This window comes from Rhinopithecus roxellana, chromosome 8 (assembly GCF_007565055.1).
Source record: "Rhinopithecus roxellana isolate Shanxi Qingling chromosome 8, ASM756505v1, whole genome shotgun sequence".
NCBI classification, from domain to species: domain Eukaryota; kingdom Metazoa; phylum Chordata; class Mammalia; order Primates; family Cercopithecidae; genus Rhinopithecus; species Rhinopithecus roxellana.
The window spans coordinates 90,065,819-90,083,983 of record NC_044556.1 but is presented as its reverse complement, the minus strand read 5'-3'; the positions used below and the strand labels follow the sequence as shown (position 1 = coordinate 90,083,983).

The window sequence follows — 18,165 nt, the reverse complement described above, 5'->3', positions numbered from 1 at the left end:
GGCAGTTGTGTCCTCGGCAACAGGGCGCGCTGAGAGCGGACTCGCTCCGCGCGCGTATACACACACGCGTGCACACGCACACACACATACACACACAGTCACACACCCCTCCATAGGGGACGACGGCAGGAGGGCAGCGAGTACTGGTTCCGGTAGAGGGGACGTGTAGAACGTCGGTGCGCCCACACTCACAAAACACTTGTCTAGGGATAGGCAACAAGGCCAGCGCTGAAAAATGTTTCGGCTGCGGCCCCGCCGCGCGCCCAGGCCTTCCTAGGCCGAGAGACACAGCCCCAAGGCCAGGGTCAGGAAGGTAAACGGCGGGCACGCGGGCGCCCTCCCAGATCCGGGCGCTGGCAGCGATTCGGGGAAGGCGGGTTCCGCTCAGGTTCCCTCCAAGCCGGTCGGTCTCTGATGCCCCGAGAGGGTGGAGCAGGGAGACCCTGAAGCCCAGGGCGGAGGGCTGCCAGGTTGCCCTCTATAGCCAATGTTTGCTCAGGCTGGGGAGACTCGGAGACGGTGACTGGGATGTCCTCAGCCCGGGAGAGCTGGGAGTCAGCCGCGCCCCGCGCACAGCATACTTAGGAGCCAAGGAGTTGGACCTAGCTTCTCGCCGGTCCGCGTGGCTCCGGAGACGAATGTTAGGACTGGGATTTGAAGGGACCTCATAAAGCGCATCGCAGTCTGGGACGGGGTGGGGGGCGGGGAAGCACACCGGTAACCGCGCTGGCGACCGAGGCAGCCGGGGCATTCCCTCGCCGAGCCTCGCCGTCTCCATAGGTGAGATGTCGGGTGGCGCAGGGTCCTGGATAGATTGGGTTCCTGGGGCTCCCTCTGGGTTCTGCAGGCGACCCCTAATCACCCCGCGCCCTCCAGGGTCCTGACTTTTCTCCTTCTATCTCCACAGCCGCACGGTTGTTTATGGAGCTTTGGGTGGGGGCTGAACCCGCGGTCGTGCCCCCAGCCCGCAGCCCAGGCCATGCCGCCACATCTGCGCGCAGAGCCACGGCTGCCGGGCCTCCGGGGCTGAGCCGGCAGCGCCGGGAGGAGGAGGCGCCGGCGGCGGAGCAGGAGCCGGAGCCGCGGCGGCGGGCAGCGAGGGACCCAGTACTATGGCTGTGTACTGCTATGCGCTCAATAGCCTGGTGATCATGAATAGCGCCAACGAGATGAAGAGCGGCGGCGGCCCCGGGCCCAGTGGCAGCGAGACGCCCCCGACCCCGGGGAAAGCCGTGCTGAGCCCCGGCAGCGTTTTCAGCCCCGGGAGAGGCACCTCTTTCCTCTTCCCCCCAGTCGAGTCGCTGTCGCCCGAGGAGCCCCGGAGCCCCGGGGGCTGGCGGAGCGGCCGGCGCAGGCTGAATAGTAGCAGCGGCAGTGGTAGCGGCAGTGGCAGCGGCAGCAGCGGCAGCAGCGTGAGCAGCCCAAGTTGGGCTGGTCGCCTGCGAGGGGAAGGGCAGCAGGTGGCGGCCGCCGGTACCCTCTCCCCGCCGGGGCCGGAGGAGACCAAGAGGAAGCTGCGGATCCTGCAGCGCGAGTTGCAGAACGTGCAGGTGAACCAGAAAGTGGGCATGTTTGAGGCGCACATCCAGGCACAGAGCTCCGCCATTCAAGCGCCCCGCAGCCCGCGTTTGGGCAGAGCTCGCTCGCCCTCCCCGTGCCCTCTCCGCAGCAGCAGCCAGCCCCCTGGAAGGGTCCTGGTTCAGGGCGCCCGGAGCGAGGAACGGAGGACAAAGTCCTGGGGGGAGCAATGTCCAGAGACTTCAGGAGCCGACTCCAGGAGGAAAGGAGGGCCCAGCCTATGCACCTCGCAGGTGAAGGAAGGAATGCCACCTCTTCCTGGCCGGGCTGCCCCTACAGGATCAGAGGCCTGGGGTCCTTTTGTAAGGATGGAGAAGGGTATCTCTGCCAGTCCCGGCTGTGACTCACCCACAGCTATGGAAATTGACAAAAGGGTCTCTCCTCCCCCGGGAACCCGCAGCTGCCTAGCTCCCTCATTGGGGCTGGTGGGAGCTAGCTTAACGATAGCCACAGAAGTGGCAGCGAGAGCTACATCTACTGGGCCACACCGTCCACAGGATCTTGCCCTCACTGAGCCGTCTGGTACAGCCCGTGAGCTTGAGGACCCGCAGCCCCGAGAGGCCCTGGTGGAGAGGCAGGGGCAGTTTCTGGGCAGTGAGACAAGCCCAGCCCCAGAAAGGGGCGGGCCCCGCGCTGGAGAACCCCCTGGGAAGATGGGGAAAGGAAATCTGCCGTGTGGCATGCCGGGCTCTGGGGCGCCTGAAGTGGGCGAAAGGCCAGAGGAGACGACTGTGAGCGTGCAAAGCGCAGAGTCCTCTGACGCCCTGAGCTGGTCCAGGCTGCCCAGAGCCCTGGCCTCCGTAGGCCCTGAGGAGGCCCGAAGTGGGGGCCCTGTGGGCAGGGGGCGTTGGCAGCTCTCCGACAGAGTGGAGGGAGGGTCCCCAATGCTGGGCTTGCTTGGGGGCAGCCCCTCAGCACAGCCGGGGACCTGGGATGTGGAGGCGGGAATTCCTTCTGGCAGAATGCTGGAGCCTTTGCCCTGTTGGGACACTGCGAAAGATCTGAAAGAACCTCAGTGCCCTCCTGGGGACAGGGTGGGTGTGCAGCCTGGGAGCTCCAGGGTTTGGCAGGGCACCATGGAGGAAACCAGTTTGGCATGGACGTGTGGCACAGGGGTGCAGTCAGAGGGGACTTGGGAAGGCCAGCGGCAGGACAGAGATGCCCACCCAAGTCCGGAGCTGCTACCCCAAGATCAGGACAAGCCTTTCCTGAGAGAGGCCTGCAGCCCCAGCAACATACCTGCTGTCATCATTACAGACATGGGCACCCAGGAGGACAGGGCCTTGGAGGAGACGCAGGGAAGCCATCGGGGCAACCTGCCCCTGAGGAAGCTGTCCTCTTCCTCGGCCTCCTCCACGGGCTTCTCCTCATCCTATGAAGACTCAGAGGAGGACATCTCCAGTGACCCTGAGCGCACCCTGGACCCCAACTCAGCCTTCCTGCATACCCTGGACCAACAGAAACCTAGAGTGGTAAGTCTTGCTCTGAGATTTGCCCAGAACTCATGCTGATTTCAGCAGACTTTTGATACCCTATGCATCCCTTTTTCTTACTTTCTACAGAGTCATGAAGACTCAAACCAGGGCCCTGGGACAGTCACAGTGAATAATTCTGTCCAGGTGTGTTTGCTGAGGTGGAAGCAGAGGCACTGACCATGCATTTTAGCTTGGACAGTGAATCTGAGTCATTTCTACTATTTCCATGCACATCTTAAATAACAAGTTTTAAAAGTATTTCGTGTAGGTCACCATGTTTCTTGGGAAAATAATATTCATAAGTGTCACCAAAAACTTCTGTACTAATCCCCAAAGATAGTGAACCGAGCTACTGAGTGTAGTTTTTGTCTGATCAGGTGAAACACTTAACTCTGTGTTTCATTCAGGCCAAAGAAAATTGACAAGGATATCATCAAATTAAGTTAGCCTCTACTAATAAGCCAGGAAAATGAGTGATGTGAGTCTATGACAGGACCCTGAAACCTGTAGATGTGGTTGTGGCCAGTCAACTGGGTGAGGAATCACTGAGCCTCAGTAAGTTAAGCCAGGCCATTGCAATATTTGTGTGATCAGCGTAACCAAGGTGCAGTTTGATGTATGAATTAAATGAAAACGATACTTTGAGCTAAGGAGATGGTTTCTTCAGTATCATAGGCACCTGGGTGGTATCTCCAGAGTAGGTACCTCCTAATGGATGTATATGTCAGTCGGTACAAGTTGACATTTCAGGTATGTTTTCACATGCGTCTGGTTTGGGTCATCACACTGACATCTTGTTCTGGTTATGGCAGTAGACAGGAGTTTATTTCTATTACATGGTTAATCGAACGTGTAAGCTGTTTTTACTCTTAGGAGGATCACAGTATCTTACAGAAGACATAGGAGTTGAAGCTAGCACTTCTGAAAAGATCTGGACTTTCTATTAGCTTTTCCAGAGAGCATGGGGAATTTCCTAGTTCAGCATGCCAGGGGTGGTTGTGCTACATTGGGGGAAAGTCTGCATTTTATTATAGTAGGTAGCCTTCCGATTACATCTTGAATATCAAATACTCTTCACTGTACCTCAATAACTTTCTCCACCATGACTGGGAGCTTTATGTTTCTACTCTGCATTCTTCACTAAGGTATTTTGGACCACAAAACGTACTCCTCTCTGATTCCGTATTCACAAATCATAGTCTGGATTTTTGAAGACCAGGCATTCCTTTTCATGAAACTCTGCTTTCTGCTGATGATCTGGAGGCAAATGTGTATGCAAAATCGCCCCAATCAGCCTGGCATTTTGTGGCTAGGACAGGGCCCCTGGGCATTATGCACCTGCTGTCAGGCATAGGCACACCACCTTTAGAAGGGGAAACGGTCCACCTGGAATAGGATGGTGGTCAAGGGCAGGTGGGAATTACTTCTTTCTGAAGGCATGGCCCAGATTTATCTGTCTTTCTGCCCAGCAGTTAGAGGCCTACTGAATAAGAGATGGTCCCCCATCCCACCCCTCCCAGTTGCTTTTGAACTCCTGAAGCATAGCTAGAACAGCCAAAGTCACTTTAACTTGTTCCCTGACTGTCCATTCACCCTTTCTAGTGGTATATTAGCAACTTCTATTGGTTGGTTGTCAAAACAGTTTGTGTCTTGATGTTTGAAAAGGGCTCTTGTCTAGAAGAGAATTAACTGGGAGATCAATAATGACAGGTGACTTTTTTTTTCATTTGCTAGAAGGATGCCATTTGAGAAACCAGATGGTTAAGTGGTGTTTTTAAGTTAGTGAACATATCCAGAGGTAGAAATGAGGCCAGCTTGTTGTCCAGTCTACCTCCCACCTTTAAACAGGTTTTCATATACCTGCAGAGCAGAGCCAGGGAAAAATCCCCTGCTGGCTTTGCTCTCTGAATCACATGAGACTGGTGGGAAGTGGGGTGTGTGTGTGTGTGTGTGTGTGTGTGTGTAGGGGAGTAACGGTGGGTAACCAACTGGAAATTATGGGATCCTAGGGACTTTTGAGCTTTGGTTAAGTGCTTGCATGATAAGCAAAGTTTTCTTCTTGTACAGATTGTTACGCTGGAGCCTTATCTGTGACACCCGAACATCAGCTTGTAGGGTCAAAAATCACTTGATTACCTGAGATTGATATTTTGTCTACATAAGCCCAGACATCTTGATGGAGTGAGCCTTTTGGCTGGGTCTTTCTGTTTGATAGATAAAAGCCCCACCAGCTCTGTCTGAGGTTCTACCAAACTGATGCAGCATTCTCTTTTCTGAACTTTGCTGTGTCTGTACAGCTACTGCACTACGCTACAGCTGCACACTCTCATGCTTGCTCACACTTGCTTACACTCACCCTCACACATGCTCACACTCACCCTCCTATGCTCACACAGGCTCCCACTTGCTCACCCCGCTCACACACAGGTCTGAAATGGCATGTTCAGCGTTCCAGTCACATAACCAACCCCTGGCCCTCAGACCCACAGTAGACACAGATCTTTTTCTATGCTGCCTTACCTTCCCACAGAGTTAAACCTCTCAGGCCTCCTGTGGCGCTTTCTTCATCCTTGCTGAGGAATACGAGTGTGTATGATTTGGTGTGCAGGCAGCGGGTGACAGTATATCTGCTTAGTAGGGATCAGACACTTGAAATTTGCTCAGAAGTAGTTGCATTACACACCCAGTGGGCAATGCCTGAAATTCAGGCACATTCATGCTTACTGTTCTCTGAGATCTGAACAAAATCAAATTGCACTGAGCAAGGATAGTGCTCTCTCTTTTGTTCTTTCTGACAGCTAAAAATTAACCAGTGGTTGTCTACTTCCTTATGTAATTCCGTTTAAGAGAATCTGGACCATTGAGACACCAGGCTTAAAATGTTGTATTAAGATATAAAAGTACCTTACTTTAAAAATAGATTTTTATTGATTTATTTCAAAATTGTTCTATCAACTGTATGTACAAAAAAACAAAAGAAGGCAGGGCACGGTGGCTCATGCCTTTAATCCCAGCACTTTGGGAGGCCAAGGTGGGTGGATCACTTGAGGTCAGGAGTTTGAGACCAGCCTGGCCAACATGGTGAAACCCCGTCTCTACTAAAAATACAAAAATTAGCTGGCGTGGTGGTGGGTGCCTGTAATCCCAGCTACTTAGGAGTGGGAGGCAGGAGAATCGCTTGAACCCTGGAGGTAGAGGCTGCATTGAGCCAAGATTGCACCACTTGCACTGCAGCCTGGGCAACAGAGTGAGACTCCGTTTCAAAAGAAAACAAAAAACAAAAACGAAAAACAAAAAACACTGGCCTAGTTACTTGGGGGATGTACAAAGAAGTGTAGTACAAAGCCCTTGGCTTCACGGTGCTTACTTTTTTTATAAGGGCCGTTGGAATTTTGTTTCCTTAGCCTTTTTTTTTTTTTTTTGGTGTTGACTAGTTTTGTTGTCTTTTTTTTTCTGAGTGAAAAACTAACTCATACACATAGTGAAAAATCCAAACAGTTTAACATGGTTTTATGTGGTTTTGAAAAGTGTGTAAAAATTTTAGTTTGGGGTAAACCAAACTGAAATGTAAAAGCTTTAGAGGGGCACTTTAAAAACTGCATCTGTTGGTGAATACTTTTAAGTGGAAAATTCTTTTCTAGATGAGAATGTTGAAAGCTCAGCTTCGTGGGGTTATGAGCTCAAGTTGCACATGCTGTTTGCTGAAGATGGGGTATCCTTCTTCTCTCTCAGGTACATGGAGAGGATCTTTCTGGCAAGGCCTCAGCAGCTTTGAGATCTGGGAGGACCCCGAGTCATTTATGTTGGGTTTGGGGTATGACTCAGATCTGTTTGGGGATGAAGAAACAAAACACTCAGAAAGTCAAAGGGAACCAAGGACACACTCATAGGCTGTGCTTCTCTAGCTTAGTTTTCTCCTCTGAAAATGTGGGTATTGCATGGGATCGATCTCATGGGGTCATCCAGTTCTGTCTGTGACTATGTAATTGAAGACATCTGATTTACAACCTAGTGTTTGTATTAGGGTATCGGGAAATGTGGCAAGACTTGTTAGGTGTGGATTTCCGGCACTGAGGCCAAAACTGGGCACCTTCACTTTTGTGCTTTTGCTTGAGACCAATTGATTGATCTGTCTATCTTCTGTCTTTTTGCCGTAAGAATGGCTCTTTGTAATTTCACATTGAAAAAGTATCATCAAAATAAATCATCAGTACAATACCTAAGATTATCATTAATAATTAGACTGGTGGTAGAGACTGGTGGTAGGATGCCAGAACATTAACCTGAACAGTAAAGGATTCATTCTGTTGGCGGGGCACGGTGTCTCAGGCCTGTAATCCTAGCACTTTGGGAGGCCGAGGCAGTCGGATCACGAGGTCAGGAGATCGAGACCATCCTGGCCAACATAGTGAAACCCCGTCTCTACTAAAAATACAAAAAAAAAAAAAAGAAAAAGAAAAAAAAAGAAAAATTAGCCGGGCGTGGTGGTGGGCGCCTGTAGTCCCAGCTACTCGGGAGGCTGAGGCAGGAGAATGGCATGAACCCGGGAGGCAGAGCTTGCAGTGAGCCGAGATCGCGCCCCTGCACTCCAGCCTGGGAGACTGAGCGAGACTCTGTCTCAAAAAAAGAAAAAAAGACTCATTCTGTTTAAAAACAAAAAACAAGACATTGTCCCCCCTCAGATACTGAAGTCTAGAAACTGAGGCCTTGCCCATAGAGCCAAAACATCGCTTCAAAGACCTTGTCTTATCAAAGATAAAAGTATTCAGCCAGCTTAAAACCTTTTCAAGTAAAGGTGAGGTATACAGAAAAAGAAAGATGGATTCTAAGCATTGCAATTTATCATGCAAATGCTTAGACTTTGCAAAACATACAGCTCAAGACTTACCCGCTTTTAGGTACTACAAGAAAACATTAAAGCTGTCAGTTGGTGTTTTTAGAGAAATATATTTCAGGTGTTACATAAGTCATTTTCAGAATTTTTGTTTTTAAGTGCTGAATTGCTGCGGAGTCACTTTTCTGATTTTGTTGGCACATACCTGTTAAATGCAGTTCCAGATTAGATTAGTACTGGCTAGTTTATTTATATTCCTAGGAGTATTGATAACATTGTTTAGGCTTGTTTTATTTTGTCAGGTTTCAATTTAGTTATCTAAAGGTAGAATTTTAAGGTATTTAATGGAAAGAATTTTGTATCTTGGTGGAAAAAAACTACAGACTTTGGATAATCAGGAGGTGATTCAGAATTAACTGGAACTCTTCTAAAGCATGTTGTGATCACAGCATCAGTGTAGAGGGTTCTGCCGATTTTGGTGGGAGAGGAGACCTTGGGATCATAGGTTTATGCACATGGTATTCAACTCCATGACAAGAAGGCCTTGCTGTGATTTTTCTTTTCCTCACTGGATAGAATTGGCATTGTGAAAGATGTATTTTTCAGCCATCAGGGGAGCTCATTGTTAACAAAAATCACACCAAAACCAACTATGAACTCTTTGGTAATTTGAAAAGTGGAGTGGCAGCTGCCTGTTTGGGATTTTGTATGACCAGTTCTAAGATGGTTGCCCTTCCTGAGTTAACTTACTAAACCAAGTAACGATGGTGCTACAGGCAATCCCAAACAACATGGAGCAGAAATAATCAGCATCCCATGGGTCTGATCCATCTGACTGTGGAGGGCCACCTTGGTGATCTGGAAGAATCTGCTGACCTGGTCCCTTGACCTTCTAGTCAAATTTGACTTGCTGAAGTTCTGCCAGACAGCTCTTCATTTTCTCACTGGGCCCCCTTCATTCACCCCAACTTTCTAGTGAAGACAGCAGCCCTGATCCATTTTTCCAGGAGTAAACTATTATCTTAAATACAGTTCAAGTCTCCTTGATTGAAAGACACCATAAATATATATGATCTCATTAGGAAGTTAGGCCTTTGTGCTTGCTATTGAAAAATAACAAAACCTAGGCAGGGTGTGGTGGCTCACGCCTGTGATCCCAGCACTTTGGGAGGCTGAGGTGGATGGATCACCTGAGGTCAGGAGTTCGAAATCAGCCTGGCCAACATGGTGAAACCCCATCTACTAAAAATACTAAATCTATTAAAATACAAAAATTAGCCAGGCGTGGTGGCACACACCTGTAATCCCAGCTACTCAGGAGGCTGAGACAGGAGAAACACTTAAAAGGGAGGAGGTGGAGGTTGCAGTGAGCCGAGATTGCACCACTGCACTCCAGCCTGGGTGACAGAGCAAGATTCTATCTCAAAAAGAAAAACCAAAAACAAAACAAAAACTTTTTGATAGCTTCCATAATTAACAGTATCGAAATCTGGGTCTGGGACAGGCTTTAGAGCTCATTTCCTTTTTTTTTTTTTTTGAGATGGAGTCTCGCTCTGTCACCAGGCTGGAGTGCAGTGGCATGATCTCGGCTCACTGCAACCTCTGCCTCCTGGATTCATGCAATTCTCCTGCCTCAGCCTCCCGAGTAGCGGGGACAACAGGCGCATGCCACCACACCCTGCTAATTTTTGTATTTTTACTAGAGATGGGTTTTCACCATGTTGGCCAGGATGGTCTCGATCGTTTGACCTTGTGATACTCCCACCTCGGCCTCCCAAAGTGCTGGGATTACAGGCGTGAGCCACTGCACCTAGCCTCATTTCCTTTAATATCCACATTTTACAGAGGAGGAAAGCAAGGGTGGAAAATAGTCAATACCATTACAGGACCCATGGTTACACCCTTCTTTTCAACTAACAAACTTCCTCAGTGGGTAAGCCCCTTACTCGCCTTTGCAGATCCACCTCAGCTTTGAACACAGTACATGCTTTTAAAGCATTTGTTAAAGGAATAGATGAATGAACGAAGGAGAGAAAAAAATCCCTGCCGTATTATCTACCCATAAAAGAAATGCAGAACCATCTGGAAGGTAAAGAACAAAGAAAGAGAATCAAGCCCTTGGAATACAAGTTTGCTGCTTATTCCTGTGACTTTGCTGCCACAGGGATAAGGGTGCTAGCCTTGGGTTTAGGAGACTTGGGTGAAATTCCAGTCTACACATGGCTGGCAAGCTCTCTGAAAAATGGGGAGAGTTAGTGTGACCTCAGGGAGTGGTGAGCATTCAATGATGTCATGTTTACAAAAGTGCCTAGCACTGTACCTGGTACATAGTAGGGGTGTAGTAGTAGTGGTTTCCTTTTGTTCAGTTGCAGGGTTGGATATTACTTTAAGGCTTAGACTCAAAGCGGTAGGAATGAATTGCTTGGTCAGCAGAAGTGCACACTGTACACTGGCCTCAAGGGACAAGGTCAACCATGACACATGTTTGCAAAGTGTTTTTGCACGGAAGACCACTCTGATGTTTCTTACTTAAAGGCAGGGTCTTCCAACTTTGTCTGATAAGGAATGACTTGTCACAATCATTTCACAGGCAAGCCGACACTCAGGCTTTTGACTACCTTGTCTGGTGTGTTTCTCGACAATTCCATTAAGAATTCACTGTTAGAAATCTGGTCTTTTTCTCCTCTGTTGAGCTTTACTTGGACATTTTATTGATTTGATATCACTTAATAGAAACCCATTAACAAAAAGTATCTCTTCAGGCCACTAGTCAATACAGCATTGTTTATTTCCTGAGATTTTTACTTCTATTTTGCCCCACATGAGCTGGTAAGTTTTATAAGTAAGCAAAAAGTAGGAGCTATAGACAATGAGGAAGCAGAATGAACCTCTGCAATTCATATTTATGTATGATTTCTCTTGGAGTGGGAGATGTTTTTATTTCCCCATCTTTGAATAAGTAGAAAAACATCTCACGCAACCTGGGGTGGTGGTGGTGAATTTTCAGCTAAAGGGAATCCTCCCTTATGAAGCTCACTGCTATCCTGTTAATTCAGCATTTTACTTTTGTGGTAAGATTCTGGGTGGAAAGGGAAAATGAAATGATATAGCATCTCAAACATAGGCATCAAGATTATTTCCGTTGACCTGGTGACCAAGATTAGGGTTTGCCTAACCCAGAGATGATAATATGTGTTAATAATGCAGGGTAAGGGCCGGCCCTTGGCCAAGAAGAACTCTTCTAAAGGGGTAGGCCATTTGCTTACATTTATAAAGTTGGTCTCAGGGCGTTGAGGGGTCGGGGTGCAAATGAGGTGCTTTTACCTCTGACTTTTGGGGCAATGACAGCAGTTTTCTTTCTTGGACCTTCTAAAGGGTTCTCTGCATTCTGTCCCCTCCTCACCCCCACCCATTAAATGAGAATGAATAAACTGATTTTACTGTTTTCCAAAAAGAAGCCGTAACACATTTTATATTACCAGTGCTTAATATTTTCATGAACTACAGGGAGCGTTCAGCCTGCTGCGAGACGGATTTGGTTCCCTGGTGACTGGCCATCTACCCAGCTCAATCTGCAATCTCTCTTGGTATGCTGCCAAGTTGGTGGGACCTGGGCAATTACAAGGGAGGTCACTGCACCCCCAGGCAGTTCCCAGCAAGTGTTTTTTCCAATTTCACTGACATTCTTTCCGGGCTCAACTCAATTTGTTTTCATCTTCTCTATGGCAATTGATGACTGACTGTAATTCAGCAGGATCTCCTGTGAAGTGCTTCTTGCCCAGTTGAATAGGAGCTGGTGTTTGTCTAAGCCTCTGCTTATGCATGAGGTATAATGCTTTTTATACGTTATATAATGCTCTTACACGTTAGCTATCTGAATGGTAGATTTAATAAAATATACCTCATAATCTTATGGGGAAAGGATGCCGGCTGGTATAGAGAGGAACTTGGGAGTATCACTTCTGTAATCCTTATCTAACCTGAATCTATTAGCAGGAAACTGAAAAGGCCTGTGTATGACAGTGAGATAAACAGTTTTAATCTCTTAACAATGTCAAGTGGAAAATCTAACTACCTGCCAGTAGCTTAAGAAATGGCTAAGAGATTTTGTTAGGGACAAATAATCCTGAGACCTAGATTGCTGAGCCAAGGGTAGGAAAATTGGTTGCTATGTGTTACAGCTGGGAAGTGAGAAGGTCACTGAGAAACTGCTAAAAAAAACCTTACAGATTAAACAGTCGCCAGTGTAGGGGACATTTTGAATGTGTTATAATTGATATTTTAGTCTATATGAGGCCGCTGAAACCTTTTTCTTAAAAAAAAAAAAACAAAAAAACTTCGTTTGAGACGGAGTCTCACTCTGTCGCCCAGGCTGGAGTGCAGTTGTGTAATCACAGTTCACTGCAGCCTCAATCTCTCCAGCTCAAGAGATCCTCCCTCAACCTCCCGAGTAGCTGGGATTACAGGTTCATAGCATCATGCCTGGCTCATTTTTTATTTTTCGTAGAGACATCTCTTGCTGTGTTGCCCAGGCTGGTCTCGAATTCCTAAGCTCAAGTGATCCTTCCACCTTGGCCTCCCAATCCGCCTTGGCCTCCCAGAGTGTTGGGATTACAGCTCTGAGCCACTGAGCCTGGCCTTCTCTTTTTCTTAACCTTTCTCCTTCATCATCATCATAGTCATCACAGCATTAAACACTCATTAATATTTACCATCTGGCTAATTGCAAGTCATTGAGGAGACAAGGCCTCCTCTGAGAATGTTTTTTGTGCTTTACAAGTGCAACGTGCTTGAAAGACTTGTGACTCTCAGATCCAGCACTTGACCTCATTGGGCCTCTTTGGACTTGGGTATCCTCAATCTATAAAATGGGTATATTGATAGTCTTCCTACCGCATGTGGTCTTTGTGAGTCCAAATGAGGCAGTGTATATAGTCATTTGGGGAGAGTGAATTATTTCCTGCCTAAATGAGTTTTTAATTATCAGTATGATGACTTTGCTTTTAAACTTTTACAAAAAGGATGGACAAGGGCAAGCACTCATTCATGAAGAGTATTCTGACCTTGCTTAAAGAGAAATTGCTAAGGACTATGTTAAAAACAATCTTTGCATCCACAGCAGAGCCAGTTCTGAGGTGGACGGAGCAGTGAGGTCGGGGTTGGGATGAGGAGACATTCTGAATAATGCCCCGGTTTCACTTCAGCCACAGCATTGTCTCCTCTTGCCTGTGTGCCCATCTTGGCCACTGTGGACTGTGGATGCAGCCTCCTCTGACTGTGGTTTGCCCACTTGTCAGTGGGCATGCAGATGTGACAGACACCAGGGAAGGCTGGAGCAAGCAAGAAGGGGGCCCCAAAGCCGGGGTCTCATGCTCCCTGAACAAGGCCGCCAGCTGCTGAATCATGACAGGGAGACTGCACTGCACTCTAGAGTTTGAGGGTACTTAATGGGGGCATGGACTTTTCTAGTACCATGTAGTGGTTTTCTCTTCTGTGTCATGGAAAGTGAAAGGGGAATTCAACAAAGTCTTGAGCTTTTAATGCAGATACTACATTCAGCAGATATATACTTGGTGCCTCTTCTGTATGGCCAGGCCCTGGGCCAGGTCTGGCAACCACTGCCTCCTTTCTCACAGAGCTGGATCTCCCTTTGGGTGGCTGCCCACTTTGAGAAGTGCACTTTGCACCCAGTGGCGGCCCAAATAGTAGGCATTTATTTAATACCCTTGTCTGTAGACACCTGTGCTGAAAAGAATGGCTTAACGGATGCTGTCCCTGTCCTTGGGAATCTGCCTTCTAAGACAAAGTTAATGCCAACAGACATACTGGAGATTTGCGAAACTGAAGAACAAGTTGTATGGCCACTGAGCAAGCATGTTCATTAAATATGAGTTAATAAGTAATGGATTGGTGCTGGCATGCACAATGCAGAAAGCTTCAGTAAGTGTTGTGGAACAGGGAGTAAAGGAATTGAATTTGGGCAACAGCCTCTAGGGAAGGAGTCTGGGATAAAGGTCTTGAGGAATTTGCTCCCTCTGTTGGAAGTGGTCGATCAAAGAGACTGTTCTGGATCCAGAGGCTCGTGGAGGCTGCAATGAAAGAGGGCACCCCTCTTCCAGGACTTGATTCGGAGCGTTGGATTCTGCACAAATTGATGCTCAGCAGATGCATGGTGCAGAGCCCAGTCAGCTGCACTATTGCTGTGGTCTCGGGAGGACCCCGATTGACCAGAAGGACATGGTCAGGAGAGCTCGGCAGGGGTTTTTCTGCTTAGTACGCATTATGGAGCCTTAACTGTGGAAGAGCCCTAGGGGGAGGGGGAGAACCCTGAGGGTGGTAGTCCTGGGTTGAATCTAAACTCTGTTACTTCCTATCTGCATGACCCTAGAGAAAACTTTGTGCCCCTCAGTTGCATCATCTGTGAAATGTGACTGATAATACCCACCTTAAGGCTGTGAGCCTTAAACAAGGTAAGGTGGGGAATGCCTAGTACAGTGTCTGGACATACTAAATGCTCAATACAATAGCATGAACCTCAGAGGCAGCTGTGGTGCCATTCATTAACATTTTATGCTGAACCTGCGACTTCCACCATTCCCTTTGACTGGCTGAGAGTGAATAAGGGTGCCTGAGGCAGTATTGCCTTCTTCCCTTGGAAGAGGAGAGGTCACGGGGTCTGGGAGCACTTTGACATTGATGTTTGTAGGAAGTGTGTGCTGGAGGAGGCTTGCTCTGCTGAGCACAGAAACAATATGGTCTGCTGGGGAGCGTGGAGCCCAAGCCAGCCAGACCTGAACCCACACCCTCCCTCCGTCCTAGACCTTGGTGTGGACTGAACATCTCTGAGCCGCAGTTTCCTCATCTCTAACATGAGGATAATAAGCCTCTCTCAGGGGCTGCTGTGAAGATGAAAGGAGATAATGAGGCTCAAGTGCCGGGTGCAGAACAGGAGTGGAATAGAGGACACCCCTCCTCCAGTTGTGAAGAGCGTTTTTAAGTGGATTCTCTAATCGTCTTCACCAAGTGGCTCGAGTCGCGTCATCCCAAGTACAGCTAATTGTCGAAGATGATGACAAAACAGGCAGCAGGATTTATTTTTCCAAGGAGGTTCTTCAGTTGCAGGAGAGGCCTCACTTTGTTACTAGGAGTTGGAACTTGAAGTTTAAAAAAACAATCCCCTGTATTCAGCTGCTGGCAAGAGGTGTCAGGTTACACACCCTGGGGACCAGCCTCTTTTTATTCTGTTTTGTAGGTGGAAACTGGCTGCGGTCATTCAGACAAAAAACACCCAGCATTTGGGGTGTGAAAGCCGTCCCTTCCCTCGCTTCCCCTTGTTTCTCTGATTTCTTGATGCATGTTTTTAGAGTCACTGTAGCTCTAAGAGAGCCAATGATATAGATATATATATATAGATATATATATATATATGCGCGCACACACTACTCTGTATCGCTGTGACTTTTCTTACCAAGGAGGTCTCTGGACGTGTGTGATTTAATTAGCCTTCATCTCTTCTCTGTGCCGCATCTGGTGGCCAGGCCAGGCACGTGCTTATTAACACAGGCTCTTTCTGAGACTAAGGAGATGTTTTATTTTACTGCACACCCAGTGAGGCCCGTCAGGCGTCCATTCACAGGGACTCAGGTCCATGTGGCTCTGGGGTCTCTGAAGCACACTGTGCATCACCATAGCTTCCTCTTGAAGTGAGCCACAGAGAACCTACCCAGCACTTACCAAGTCACAAGGCCATGCTGTGCCCTTGTCATCTGGGCTGGGATGGTGGAGTGGAAGGAAAAGCCAGTTAGGTGACTGGATGGACCTGATGAACCCCAAGCACACCAGCTCACTTCCAAGTCCCAAGAGGGCCTACTGGAACCCACGCAGGATCCAAGCTGGATGGCGACAGGTTCCATCTGAGCAGCACAGAGTGGCATCACCACAGCCCTGGGCACCTCTGCCTGCCAAACCCCGGTCTGTACACACTGGATGTGTGATATGGAACTCTTTCCTTCCTTTCGGCTGTAATTCGGGGGGGCGGGGGGGTGGGGGAGGGGCGGGGGTGGGCAGGCAGCAGGCAGGATTGACCCTGGGAGTTTGCATCCAGGGTGATCTACTCAAGCCTTTTCTAGCCCCAGGACCCATGAGGCATCTGTACAGAGCTTCCAGGCTCTGAATATGCAGTTTTGAGACTGTGTCCTTTCTAGACATATGTCTCAGGCTCAGCATGCCCTAACACCTTCCCAAGCCCCAGTTTCTTTCTGCCTTTTGCAGGATGAAGGGGCTGATGTCTGGGAGGATTGAAACCACGAAAGGAGCTTGTTAGCATGTGGCAGTGTTGACCTCAGAGGTGGTCTGATGGCAAATGTGCTGAACAGTAACTCTCTTATTGCCCCAACCTGGAAATATACACAGAATGGTAATTGGTTTCGATCTCAGGGTAAAGGCATATGGAGCAGCGTCTGGGATGCTGTTTACCTTGCGGTATTACACTGTACATTAAAAATCAACTGCTTGGCCGGGCGCGGTGGCTCAAGCCTGTAATCCCAGCACTTTGGGAGGCCAAGACGGGCGGATCACGAGGTCAGGAGATCAAGACCATCCTGGCTAATATGGTGAAACCCCGTCTCTACTAAAAAATACAAAAAACTAGCCGGGTGAGGTGGCGGGCGCCTGTAGTCCCAGCTACTCGGGAGGCTGAGGCAGGAGAATGGCATAAACCCGGGAGGCGGAGCTTGCAGTGAGCTGAGATCCGGCCACTGCACTCCAGCCTGGGCGACAGAGCCAGACTCTGTCTCAAAAAAAAAAAAAAAAAAAAAAATCAACTGCTCTCTCCCGAGAGCCGAGCCGTCTCCCACCTCTGCAGACTGCTGGTTAACACCGAGAAGCTGAACGGAGCCCTGCAGGTCCTGGGGTCCTTTCTGGCATCCTGTCTTTGGCATTTTGAACTGGGCTAGATTTTCTGGTCTGTCACCATTGGCCTCAAATACCACATTCCCAGGGGAGGGCAGGAAGGTCTCCTAGGAGTTGGAGTGGCGAGGAGCCCCAAGGATCCATGTCGTGCCTGAAGCGGGGGTGCCCTGAATGTACCAGGTGGCAAGTTGCTAGGGACCATGAGCCTGGCCCCTGACTGTAGTTTGGGAACACTGACTTTGGAAAGAAGATTTGAGCAACTTGAGAATAATCTTTTATGGCTGGATGCAGTGGCTCATGACTGTAATCCCAGCACTTTGAGAGGCTGAGGTGGGTGGATTACCTGAGGTCAGGAGTTTGATCCAGCCTGGCAAACATGGTGAAACCCCGTCTCTACTAAAAATACAAAATTAGCTGGGTGTGGTGGCAGGTGCCTGTAATCCCAGCTAATCCTGAGGCTGAGGCAGGAGAGTCACTTGAAACCAGGAGGCAGAGGTTGCAATGAGCCCAGATCATGCCACTGCACTTCAGCCCGGGCAACAAGAACAAAACTCCATCTCAGAAACAGAAAAGAAAAGAAAAGAAGGCCAGGTATGGTGGCTCATTCCTGTAATCCCAGGACTTTGGGAGGCTGAGGTGGGTGGATAACCTGAGGTCAGGAGTTCCAGACCAGCCTGACCAACATGGTGAAACCCCGGCTCTACTAAATACAAAATACTAGCCAGGCGTGGTGGAGTATGCCTGTAATCCCAGCCACTTGGGAGGCTGAGGCAGGAGAATTGCTTGAACCTGGGAAGCAGAGGTTGCAGGGAGCCGAGATTGCACCATTGCACTCCAGCCTGGGCAACAACAGCGAAACTCCGTCTCAAAACAAAACAAAACAAAAATAGTTCAGTATGACCCCATGACCAGATATCGTAAAAGGGAACATGAGGTCCACATAAAGGTATTTAAAAGTCAATTGCAATAGGATAGGATGGAGGGAGTCCTGGCTCATCAATATTTCTTTTTTTTTTTTTTTGAGACAGAGTTTTGCTCTTGTTGCCCAGGCTGGAGTGCAATGGCGAAATCTCGACTCACTGCAACCTCCGCCTCCCGAGTTCAAAAGATTCTCCTGCCTCAGCCTCCCAAGTAGCTGGGATTACAGGCATGTGCCACTACGTCCGGCTAATTTTGTATTTTTTTTTTTTAGTAGAGATGGGGTTTCTCCATGTTGGTCAGGTTGCGCTCGAACTCCCAACCTCAGGTGATCTGCCCGCCTCGGCCTCCCAATGTGCTGGGATTGCAGGCATGAACCACCACGCCCGGCCAATATTTCTTTTTATTTTATTTTATTTTTTGAGGCGGAGTCTTGCTCTGTTGCCCAGG

The 18,165-nt window shown here is 48.6% G+C and overlaps 1 protein-coding gene across 1 annotated transcript in view; it reads left to right on the top strand.

The window, feature by feature from the left end:
- Positions 1-18,165, top strand: part of ITPKB (inositol-trisphosphate 3-kinase B) — a 108,822-nt gene that overhangs the window by 619 nt on the left and 90,038 nt on the right. Inside the window, exon 2 of the mRNA XM_010381941.2 lies at positions 908-3,050. Coding sequence (XP_010380243.1) covers positions 1,113-3,050 — 1,938 coding nt within the window. The 5' untranslated portion in view covers positions 908-1,112. The remainder of the gene's footprint in view (positions 1-907; positions 3,051-18,165) is intronic.